Source organism: Mesitornis unicolor, unplaced genomic scaffold (assembly GCF_000695765.1).
Source record: "Mesitornis unicolor isolate BGI_N332 unplaced genomic scaffold, ASM69576v1 scaffold16772, whole genome shotgun sequence".
NCBI lineage: Eukaryota > Metazoa > Chordata > Aves > Mesitornithiformes > Mesitornithidae > Mesitornis > Mesitornis unicolor.
This window is the reverse complement of record NW_010168704.1, coordinates 1-12,587: the sequence shown is the minus strand read 5'-3', so window position 1 is coordinate 12,587 and position 12,587 is coordinate 1. Positions and strand designations below refer to the sequence as shown.

At 35.9% G+C, this 12,587-nt stretch overlaps 1 protein-coding gene across 1 annotated transcript in view; it reads left to right on the top strand.

Annotated features, from left to right (window-relative positions):
* Positions 1-10,752, top strand: part of DNAH5 (dynein, axonemal, heavy chain 5) — a gene marked incomplete at its 3' end in the record, with an annotated part of 82,137 nt that extends 71,385 nt beyond the window's left edge. Inside the window, exons 46-53 of the mRNA XM_010179121.1 lie at positions 207-349; positions 1,104-1,238; positions 2,747-2,869; positions 3,916-4,129; positions 4,777-5,000; positions 6,566-6,761; positions 9,119-9,291; positions 10,622-10,752. Of these exons, the coding sequence (XP_010177423.1) occupies positions 207-349; positions 1,104-1,238; positions 2,747-2,869; positions 3,916-4,129; positions 4,777-5,000; positions 6,566-6,761; positions 9,119-9,291; positions 10,622-10,752 (1,339 nt within the window). The remainder of the gene's footprint in view (positions 1-206; positions 350-1,103; positions 1,239-2,746; positions 2,870-3,915; positions 4,130-4,776; positions 5,001-6,565; positions 6,762-9,118; positions 9,292-10,621) is intronic.
* Between the last annotated feature and the right edge of the window lie 1,835 nt (positions 10,753-12,587).

The following is a 12,587-nucleotide window of genomic DNA, read 5'->3' as shown; positions in this document are numbered from 1 at the left end:
TGTAGGGAAGAGGAGTAAGCCTCTTAGATCCAACTTTAGACATTCTATGATTACGTGATTCTATAGTTTATTATAGTCTGAAATTACAGAGTGAGATTACTGTATGTGAGACAGAGGCACTGACAGATGAGTCAACTCACTGGAAAATAAAAGAAGCAATGATGTCTTGTATTTCTAAAGCATTATCTTCATTTCTTTCTTATTAGGAAAATGGATGCACTGGAATACACGTGTTGAAGACTACTTATATCCCAGTAGCAGCACTCCAGAGTATGGCTCCATTCTTGTGCCTAATGTTGATAATGTGAGAATGGATTTCCTTATTGAAACCATTGCAAAACAGGGAAAGGTATCTTTTTCTGTATTTCACATCTAAATAGTGCTAATGATAGAGGTTTTAAATTAGAAGTAAATTATTAATATATGATTGAAAAGGAAGAATTTCATTTTTTTAACATAAAATGGTGGTTCCAGGAGCTACATTCATGTAATTATGCTTGAACTTGTGAATACTCACTGCTTCCAGGCTTTTCTGTCTTCCCTTCAGCCATCCTTTCTGTAGTGAAAATAACTGTAATTATAGCTGAGATCAGGTCAGAATAGAAGCAATTTTTTTCATGTAGCAGTTGGAGAGGGGACAGGACACAGGGCAGCAGAGTGCCAGACACTGCTGATATGAGCTCTGCCCATGTGGGGCAGTTACAGAGTTTATGTACCTTTATGTTATGTAATCTGTTCTTCACCAAAACTCTGTAGATAAGCAGGATACAGTAAATAACAACAGAAATTGAAATTTTTCAGATACTGAGGCTCTAGATGGTACATGTTTTTTCAAAAAATCAACTCTTTTACACATAACCCAGTCTTTTTTCAGTTGAATTGTACTGACTGACATGACCATTAACTGCAAATATTTTTAACTTGTGAGGCCTGCAAACTTCTGAGACATTAACTATTTTGCTTCCACATGTTCCTTGTTGAGAGTTCACTTCATATAACTTTTCCAGTTTAATTTCATTTTAAAAACTAAATGGAATTGCTGAGGTTTTGCCAAGACACCCAGCCATTGTGTTTGGTCTTATTTCAATTTTGTCTTTGTCTAGGCTGTCCTACTAATTGGTGAGCAAGGAACTGCAAAGACTGTTGTCATCAAAGGTTTTATGTCAAAATATAACCCCGAAAGCCACATGGCTAAGAGTTTGAATTTTTCATCTGCAACTACCCCATTAATTTTCCAGGTATAGTAGTCATTCACTTTCTAATACTGTGTGACTAGATTCAGAGATTGTTCTGAGAATTTGGCATGAGGATGCTTCTGAAAGTGGTTTATTTAATTGAAAATGAGTGCAGAAACAAAAACTCACCTAAAAACATTTAGGTATCCTTACACAATTTAAAATACTTCTGTAAAAGCCATGCCCTCTTCAACTTCTTCAGTAGTTATTGAACTGTTCTTGGACTATTTACAATACCATGCATATTATTTGCTTCATTACATTTAATGTTTTTATGTAAAATGTATCAGTTCTCACTAATTGCGTGGAGCTGTCAGTGACTTAATCAGATTTCACTAAAAGCAATGAATAAAATAAGTGCTACCCACAACAATCTGTCTTAAAAAGTGTGCTGTCTGCAATTTAAATTTCAGCAAATTCAATTACTCATTTAAAAAAGTAACACATGCAGTGTAGCTGCTCTAAATAGACCTATGAATATTAAGTCCTGAACTGTATTGTCTGTCTAAATTTTTACTGAGATAAAGTTTGGTGTGCCAAGCTCAAGCACTGTTTGTGTTGTAGTCAGAAGTACTGTCTACAAGCTCAATGCATCGTCTATTATCTCACTCTATAACACAGCAAAAACTGTCAACAAGTTTAATATACAAGTATGTAATTTAGGTCTTCTCTTCCTTCTATTGATTGGGCTACAGAAACAAAAAGTAGTGTTCGTGTCAAGATTATTGATGAGCCTTGATCAGTCTGTTGATCAAAATACCTGAAATAGATGTGCAAGTCTAACAGTCAGGTCTTTGATAACAAACTAGACCAAAACATTGTTTGTTACGACACATGTGCTTTTAAATTACGCTGACCTCCTAAAATCTTGGTCTCATTGATGTAAGAAGGCTTTTCAGGCTACTGTACAGGAACCTAGGCATGATGTAAGTATGATATTTAGGTTTGCACTAAAGAAAGTTATACATGGTTAAGTGAACTTTCACTTGGTATAGAATAAATAAAAACTGGATCTTAGGGAGAACAGAACAATAGGAAGATGATGAGAAGAAAAATGGTGGTAAGTCTACTATTAAGCAAAGTTATTTAGTCAAGTCTATTTATGTATGTGAGCTTAATTATCACTGTATGCCTTTATGAAGTACATTGATGTCTACTTGAAAGGTCTTCAAGAATCACATATTTAAGATCTGACAGATTATTAGTTTAATCTTTATTGCTAGTAACCAACATTTTTGCTGATAAATTAAAAAAAATGAAAGAAAAGTTTGAAATGGTTTCAAAATTATGAAACTGTTAGACATGGCTACCTACACTACACATTTGCCTGATACCAACCTAATGCTGTATACCATTCTGGTTGAACTAGTAGAATTACTTCTAGCACATATGTGGTCTAAACCTTCCATAGTAAAATGCTGTTTAACAAAATCATCAATATGTTCAAATGCCTGAATCGTGTATGAAAGGAAGGGCTCTTTGTGACTATACTAATAATTGCTTTTTGACAGCGTACAATAGAAAGTTATGTGGAGAAGCGCATGGGCACAACTTACGGACCGCCTGCAGGCAAAAAAATGACAGTCTTCATTGATGATGTGAACATGCCCATAATAAATGAATGGGGAGATCAGGTTAGTTTGTAAAAGAGGAATAAAGAAGGCAGAATTTATTTTCTTTCTTTTCTTGCTACACTATAAAAGTGGTTTCTCTTGTCAATGAGGCAGTAGGGGGTAAATTTGTTATGTAGTGCTTAATTTTTAATGGTATTTTTAAAGAACCCATCTAGTTTTATGTTGTCTTGAAATAATTGAAAATAAATATACTGCCTACAAGAAGCAGTTTGAGTACTCCTTAAAACATGCGTATATAATTTTAACATTTTTTTACCAACTTTCATTTTTTAATTAAAAAAAATATTAAAAAATCAGTTAGAAAAAACCCTTTGGCACACAAATTGTGATAGAAACTGGCTGTGTGGACAACAATTAAAATACTGTGAAAGCTGAGAAGTAAGAAGTGACTTCTCTGCTTTAGAAAAATGGGAGTAATCATTATATACATTGACAAGATTGTTCTAAAGCGTATTGCTTTGGAAACTAATTTTAGAATTTCTAGCCATATAATGTACTGTCTGGAATATTTTCAGCTGGTCAAACAGAAAAGTAGGGGGTCTATTTATGGCTAAGGAAAGGAAGCTTGCATACTTTTGTATGGAAGTAATTCTATGTTTGCAGCTTGAAAAACAATGTGATTGTTACACATAGAAATTTCATTAAAATACTTGGTGGCAAATGCAAGATGTGAAGATGAATCACTTTGGGCTTGATTAAAACAAACTGGAAATTTTGTGTGAAAAGGGAGAAGTATTTCCAATACTACAACAGCATTGGAAATCATACAGCACTCAAGCGAGAATGTATTGAAGTTTTATTAATTCTAAGCTAGGTATTCCCCTCTACTCCTAGGATTTTTGTTCATAGATATTACCAATGAAAAGAACAAACTAAATATACTTAAACATAGCAGTGCATTTTTCTTCTGAAGCAAATAAGCAGGGGTTTGGGAGAGAAAATAATGGTATATTCTTTACTGAGTCTTTCAAGTACATAAGTATGTTTTGTATTTCATTTAGTTGTGTGTATAATATTCTGTTATGTAATATCTGGTTATTTTGCAGGTCACTAATGAGATAGTAAGGCAGCTGATGGAACAGAATGGACTGTATAACCTGGAAAAGCCTGGTGAATTTACTAACATTGTGGACATTCAGTTTTTGGCTGCCATGATCCACCCTGGGGGAGGTCGCAATGACATTCCACAGAGACTCAAGAGACAATTTTCTGTGTTCAACTGTACCCTGCCTTCTAATTCTTCCATTGACAAAATTTTTGGTAAAGGGAAATTAGCTTTGTATTCACCCCATTTTTGAAAGTAGTAGTTGATTTTTCTTTATCCCTCTATTTATAAAAATTATGATTAAAATTGAAGCTTGATCCTTCTCTGATTTGCTTACCTGCACATTTTCCTTCAGTAATCACTCCCCATCTGCAACTTCATCAGTCTGTAAGTTTTTCAGGTCCAGTCACATCTCTGAATCTAATGGTATGCTAACTGTAAGGAACAATGCCATGAAGGCCATTCCTAGTTTTAGTGACAATGCTAGAGAGCTGCTAAGGTGCTACTGGTGCTAAGAATGAGTGACTAATGACACAAATGACAGGATCATACTAGTTTCAGAGAAAAGATTAGCTATTTAAATGCTGTGAAAGCTATTTTGCTAGACAAAAGAATATTTTTCATGGACAGTTACTTAAGAGTTAAATACTCGGTGAGCTGGTGGTAGAATGGTGTTAAGACTAGGTGAATCAAGATTTCAATAGAGGAAGGAAAGTAATTTCAAAAAATTAGAAAAAGTTTTGGGGAATTAAAAAAAAAGAAAAAAAACAAGAAAAAGAGGCTTAAGGAGATCATAGCTCTTGGCGTTGTGCTAGTTGTCTTGGAAAAGTAATTTGGCAGTATTTATTTTTTTTCCCCACAGGTGTAATTGGGGAAGGGCACTATTGTAGTGAGCGGGGATTTTCAGAAGATGTGAAGAAAACAGTAGCCAAATTGGTTCCACTGACACGCAGGCTGTGGCAGATTACAAAGCTAAAAATGTTGCCCACTCCAGCCAAGTTCCATTATGTCTTCAACCTCCGAGATCTCTCAAGGATTTGGCAAGGAATGCTGAATGCTACATCAGAAGTGATCAATGAACCAAAGGTAAGTGCAGCACATCAGTGGCTTTGTTGTAATTGTGTATAATTAGTGTAGCAAAGAGGATGAAGAGTCTAACTTTTTGGCATTTGACTTTGCTTTAGAAAAATATTTCTGATTAAAAAAGTCTTTTTCAGCATTTTTTTTTTAGGCAAAGGTGTTTTAGTCTGGCTTTTACAGTGCCAACTGAAATGACAACTTTGTTTCGTAACTACAACAAAAGCTGCTTCTTTTGACAGAAGGTTTGCTTCTCTCTGCTTGTTCTGTTACTGATACCTGCTAGTTTGTTTGAAAGAAGCATGCAAAGAAAATTATGAGAAGCAATGAACTTCTTTTTAACCCAAAGGCATACATACTGATGAAAAGACGTATATATTGATGAAAAAAATAAACAGGTCCCCTTTCTCCACTAGTGTCTTGAGGCTTTCAGTCACTGTTCTAATATCTGTCTAACAAAAGATTTCTGGCATACGGCTTAAAAGGGAGAAGTAGTAATGAGTCATAGTGATTTTTTTTCTTCATAATCCACCTTTCTTCTAGAAAAATGCAATACTTTATAAATAATTTATCTCTGAATTATTTTAAGGAAAAGTCATTTAGTGTTTTGAGCACTGAAACATGAAGTGCTGGAAAAGCAATGTTTATGGTAATCACAGAAAATTTGTTACACATTTGGGTTATATAATCACTTCATGTTTAATGTACTTCTCTGCTTGTTGAATAAGCTCCTGTATTCTACTACATTTAAAATTTAAATTTTTCAATTGATTTTAATTTCTGAAGCTAAAAATATACAGCAGTAAGATGATTATATGTATATGTATTCTCAAGTAAGTTCTTTTGAAGTGTAACAAGCAATTGCTCAAAATCTGAAAGTATTAATTTACGTATTAGTTCTGAGACTTGACATAGTATTTGTCATTTGTACAAGGTGCTGTAGGCCCAAAGAAGAGGTCTTCAAGCGGGTGCTTGGAATTTTTTCTATTACTATGTAGTGCAGGATTAAAACCAGTGTTTCTAGGATTAAGGTGTTGCTGGCTGGTTTTCCTTCTCACCAAATCAAAGGATTTTAAAGGTATACTGAATTTGGAGAAGGAATAATATAAACACATTTTTTATACCTTTTTTTTTCTCTAACTACTTTGAATATAGTCTTGGGAGTGACATCTGTGTTTGACATTAAATTATTCATGCCATAATGCTATTATTTCCACTCACCTTCTACTTAATGACCAGTTAAGAAGTGGTTTATCAGTGCATAAACATGTGTTAACAAGTACACTATAGTTTTAGGGCTAGTGAAATAAAACTTTAATTTGGTAAGTATACTCTGGTTTGGAATGCTAGATTAAGGCTTCTTGCATAGTTACTGAATGCAAGCTTGAAATGTTATTGGGCAGAATGAGAAGCTCAAGGTATCTCTCCTGATTAAACCCCAAAATGTTACTATTGCTTTTGTAATCTTAATATGATTTTAAAATAAATAATATAAAGCATGGTTTTTAAATTGACATAGCTTTGTTGCAAGCCTAATCTGATGGAAATGCTTTTTCTTTGTTTAATATATATAGGTACTGATAAAACTGTGGAAGCATGAATGTAAGTGTGTTATTGCTGATCGTTTCACAACCTCAGAAGATGTAAACTGGTTTGACGCAGCTGTGGCAAAACTCATTGAGGAGGAATTTGAAGAAACCAAAGTTTTGCTGGATCCTGAAATGGACACATTCTTTGTTGACTTCTTAAGGGATGCGCCTGCAAGAACTGGTAAAGATTGACTCTGATAACCAAGGAGATAGCAAAAATAGGGAAGGGGATATGATAAAATAGATGCTAATAGAAGTATATCTTAAAAATAATAGAATCATAGAATGTACTGGGTTGGAAGAGACCTTTAAAGATCATCTAGTCCACTAGACTAGGCACTAGGCAGGGATCACGTTACTAGATCAGGTTGCTCAGAGCCCCATCAAGCCTGACCTTGAATATCTCCAGGGATAGGGACTCCACCACCGCTCTGGGCAACCCGTTCCTGTGATCTATCACCCTCATATTGAAGAACTTTTTCCTAATATCCAACCCAAATCTACTCTTTTCTAGTTTAAAACCATTACCCCTCATCCTATCGCTACATGCCCTAGTGAAGAATTCTTCTCCAGATTTCTTATAGGCACCTTTCAGGTATTGGAAGGTCACTGTAAGGTTCCCCCAGCGCCTTCTCTTCTCCAGGCTGAACAACCCCAACTCTCTCAGCCTGTCTTCATGGGAGAGGTGCTCCAGCCCTCTGGTCATTTTTGTGGCCCTCCTCTGGACCCGCTCCAATGGGTCCATGTCTTTGTTCTATTTGGGGGCCCCCAGAACTGGATGCAGTACTCCAGGTGAGGTCTCACCAGAGCAGAGTAGAGGGGCAGAATCACCTCTCTTGATCTGCTGGCCACACTTCTTTTGATGCAGCTGAGGATGCAGTTGGCCTTGTGGGCTGCAGAAACACATTAGTGGCTTATGTCCGGCTTCTCATCTCCTAGTACCCCCAAGTCCTTTTCCTCAGGTCTGCTTTCCAGCACATCATCTCCCTCGATTCATCAATGCAATACTAAGCATACTAAGTTTATGCATCAAGGGTGGCTGTTCCGTCCAGCGACTTCGATGGCAGTCTACATTAGCAACACGGGCACATTTTTATATTAATGGGATTTTTAAGTCCATATTTATATCTAGGTTATTTGTCTAGAAAAGCCTTGCTTCCATTTCCATTGATGTGGTAGACAGACAAAACTGCCAAATAGTGAGCATTAGTCTATTTTATTCTAAAATGATGAAAGAAATGTGGTATGAGCGACTTGATTTGAAGGGATTGCAGTACTAGATAAAGGATAACCCTCTAGCTACCATCCCCTAGAAACTCATTATAAGAATACTTTTTCTGGGCTAATCCAGTACTTCAGAGCAAATAACTAGTACATGATTTTATAACAAATGAATATTACTGTATTTCAAAATTTCCTAATGCTAGTAAAATCTCTTGAATTATCCATATGGCTTATAACAATGTCTTTACGTCTTTTAAATAAAAACAGTGTGTCACTGACCTTGCTAAATGGCCTGGGAATATTTGTAACTTAATGCAAAAGAACAGAAAACAGTTGTTTGGGTTTTGAGGAAGATCATTATTTAAACCATTGGATGATTCAATTATCTGTGTTCATATCACTGTAATGATGGTTAGTGGAGGCAATAAAAGGTTAACATGAGTGGTCAAATGCCATTTAAATCTCTTCTTGAATAACTGAATTAGTTGAAAGGAGGTGACAAAAGGAAAGTAAAGGATAGGAAACATTTGATTGGAAGGAATCAAAAGGAAAAAGCAAGCTAGTGTGAGAAAGTAGTCAAATACATCCCCAACTTGCTGTACTGCAGCAGTGTAGAGAGGACCGAATATAAGTCAGTATACATAGTGAGAGAGTCAAGAGTGACTTTTAATGTGAAAATTTGAATCTGCACTAGAAACTATTATGTTCAACTGAAAAATAAGTGTGAAAAGAAGCATATATTTCTCAGAATAACTTGCTTCTTGGTGACAGTTTAAAAGCACCTGCCTACTAATGTACCTTTTAACATGAAACGTCATCTAAATACAAAGTAGGAGGCCGTCATTTATAAAGGTTATGTTTTGTCTTTAGTATGTTTGTCAGAGCCTTGAGAACTGCTTCCTGTTTTGGCTTTAAGTAAAAAGGATAACAGGTATAGTTTTGTTTAAATTGTCCCTGTAATGGAATTTAGCCTTGCCCATTATCATGGAACTTTAAGAACAAAAAGTGGATTTCTAAGCTTTTAAAGTTATTAAAAATTACATCTGCCATCAGTTTCAAGTAAACATATACTTAGGTTAGTGATACATTTACATATACTCCCTGCATCTTTGGGTTGTACAGTCACAGCATCTTTGTCCTTGAGATAAATACACGAAGACTTGAGATGAAGTAGCTCAAACATCAACCTTTGGATCTTAGCTTCACAGATATTGTGTGTGGTGCTAGTATTCTTGAAACCCTCAAACTGTTCAAAGGTGACCCCTCGTCAATAATTTAAATTGCTAAGGTTTGGTTACCTGCTTTTTGTTCTAGGTGAAATATCAGAGGGAGTTAATTTAGATATTCCCAAAGTCTATGAGCCAATTTCCTCCTTTCATCAGCTACGGAATCGTTTAAATACATTTTTACAAACATACAATGAGAACGTCCGTGGTACTGGAATGGACATGGTTTTCTTTGAGGATGCTATGATTCATTTAGTCAAGGTACATTCTTACTGGATTGCATTTTGTTGTTGTTGTGGTTCACTTGCCTGCAACGTCTATGAGTGGATGTATGCACAAATCAAGGTAAATTATTTCTAAAACTGAAGCAAGTAATTTTTTCTTAGCAAATACTTTATCTGCCACTCTGTGACTAGGTATTAAAACTCAAGTTTTCTGAAAATCCACTGAATGGAACTATTTTTTTATATCTTTTATATCTTTATATATTTTTTTTTATATTTTATGTCTGGTGGGATCATGGTCCTAACTATTCTAACTCTATTTCAACCTTTCTTCTTGTTAACTGTTCTGAGAGCTCTTCCTCTCTTTGGAAAGAAACAAATGAAATTCAGATTAGGACATAATTATTTACTTATGAAGGAGTAGACACAGCAAAGTAGGAATAAATGTAGTCTGAACTTCTTTTGTGGATCCACAGTATGCTCACTCTTTAAAACATCCTTTAAACATGGATTGGAGCTGACCACAATTTTTAGCACAGCTTGATAGGCGTGTCCACACAGAGTAGGCTTCATACAAAGGAGGAGCTTTTTTTTTTTTACTAAAACCCTGTTTGTTCACAGTTAGTGCTGAAAGTTTTTTTCTCTGAATTACAATAGGTCTGTTTGTTTACATTGCACTGTCCTGCATTGAAGGGAAATGTAGAGTACTAGACAACGACTGCCGTTTACTTCAAAATAACAAATAAGGAAATGGGAAAGAATGGGAGATCTACCTGGGAGATGTTCCACTGTGACCAAACATTCATAGTGATATTGTGCATTTTTATAAGTAAGTGAGAAGCGTAAGAAGTTTGATTATAAAGGCAGTACTATTACCTGCTGCAAAGAACACTGGAAACTGCTTATCCTGAATTTTACAAGCCTGGGACAATTTGTCTTTCTGGTCACAGTGGAAGTGCCTGGAGAGATGAGTCTTACTAAAGTTGTCCAGAGGGTATGCTATTGGGGAAATGATTATTTCCTTCCCAGTTTTAATAATCTCTCATGCTATGCTAGCACATCACTAACAAATTACAGTTGAGATTTACTCATGTTTTGTGGAAGTGTGAGATGCAGTTCTACTGATAACTGAAAATTCACGGTGTTGGAGTCATGTGGTTGCTATACTGTTAGAAGGTTTACAGAAAAAATTGCAAAGTGTAAATGTCCATAGAATATGTTAACAGTAATATAGAATCTCACAATTACACCTTAAAATTTTCTTTTGATCCGCATTTCTGGTATATCGTTATAACTTCAGTACCGTAGGACTTTTGGCTGTGTAGCCTTTACACTCTGTATCAATAAATGACTGTGATCTTATACAGATTTCTCGGGTAATTCGCACTCCTCGTGGAAACGCTCTTTTAGTTGGAGTTGGTGGCTCAGGAAAGCAGAGCTTGACAAAACTGGCATCTTTCATAGCTGGCTATGATATGTTCCAGATAATGTTAACAAGGTGAGGATTAATTAAAATTTAAGTAAATAAGTACTTTGTGTTTGAACTCTTCCTATAAATAAAACAGGCTTCCAGTCTCTGCAGAGAAAGAACAAGTTAAACATATGTTGAGCACTGTTGCGTAAAGACATGAAAATCCTTTGAGACTCATTAAATTTGCTTGATTTTTAACAATAAGCATGAGCTTTTATTGTCTTTGGAGTAGTAAACTGTTTTGTGTGTTTCACAGAATTAAAAGGAATATTAGCAGTTTCAAGTTATCTTTACTGTATCTTTGCACAGTACACTTAGTTGTGCTGAAAGTATTTGTAGGTGGTATCTATCCGTAATGCTTTTATGAGTTTATTTTGTAATGCCTGTGTAAGAAGGTGGAATCCTCATCTTTGCCCATTAATTTGGTAGATATTATGTATACATCAGTATTTTGATGGTCTTTCCCAAGTTCAACCCAATGTGGTTTCTGTTGGAATAACTTACAAAAGATATTAAAAAATAAATTATAAATTAATCTGTGAGTGTTTTAGATGAGGGCCTTCCAAAGTCTGTAGTGTCACTTCTCTATTTTAATTCCCAGTGAGCATCCTAGAAACCTCAGCTTTTATTCCACTCCTTTATTCAGCAAGAGAGATCATTCCAGTGTAACCTTGTGTATTGAGTTTGCATGGCAATGTTTTGGTAGTGGAGGGCTACAGGGGTGGCTTCTGTGAGAAGCTGCTAGAAACTTCCTTAGTGTACGATAGAGCCTGTGCCAGCCAGCTCCAGGTTGGACCCGCCACTGGCCAAGGCTGAGTGTCAGTGATGGTGGCAGTGATAACATATTTAAGAAGGAGAAAAAAATGACTGTGCAACAGTAACTGGAAGAGAGCAGTGAAAATACGTGAGAGAACCAGTTAGGCAGACACCAAGGCCAACCCACCACACTTTGTCTAATAAATTTTATGTTTTTTAATCTCTTAGTTTGGTGCTGCTCTCCTTCATTTCTGTAAAACTGAGTGCACCATTGGTGATGACTTTCACCAGAAGGGCCAGCTAGTTTGAGTCTTTTAATTAGCCAATAAAATCTAAAGTATCTTATTGCACCCAGCACATGACAGAATCCTATAAGACAACAACTGTCTGTCTTTGCACTTTTTCTGGCAAAATGGGAATTAAACTGCTGTGGTTTATACAGTTCATCATGTATCACTCATGACTCCTCCCCACCAAGGGAAGGGGGTCAGAAAAAGTAAAGGAGATTTGTGGGTTCAAATGGAAATAGATTTATTAAAAAATAATAATAAAAACTAATATTAATAACAGTAGTAATAGAAAATGCAGTTATTCTCAGCCAATATTGTGAAGTAGACCTCAGGCGTAGGATGGTAGACAAGTCCCTCTTGAGATGTCGGCCATGGAATGACGAGGGAAGAAGAAGGAAGAAGGGTCATCACCAGAAAACTCCCCAATTCGTAGTGAATGTGACATTTATAGTATGAAATAGTACTAATTGTTCAGCCTAGGGTCAGCTTGGGGTCAACTCCCTTGGGTTTCCGTTTCCCTCAACTTCTGCACCTCTTTATCTCAAGACTGCTGAAGACCTTGAACATCACATACCAGCATCAGCTAAGAACTATAACAAAGTCTCATCACTTTGTTTCCATGAAATGTACTATGGTCCTTACAGAATCACAATTTTCCTCAACAGAAAACCGACTCTAAAATTCTGTCCCAGTAAACCAGGACAAATAGCATGATAAGACTTGAGGTTTGGGGGTTTTTTGTTGTTGTTTTTGGCTTTTTGGTTGGTTTTGGGGTGCAGGGTTGTTGTCTCTGTTTAAGGGTTAGAGAGAGAGAGA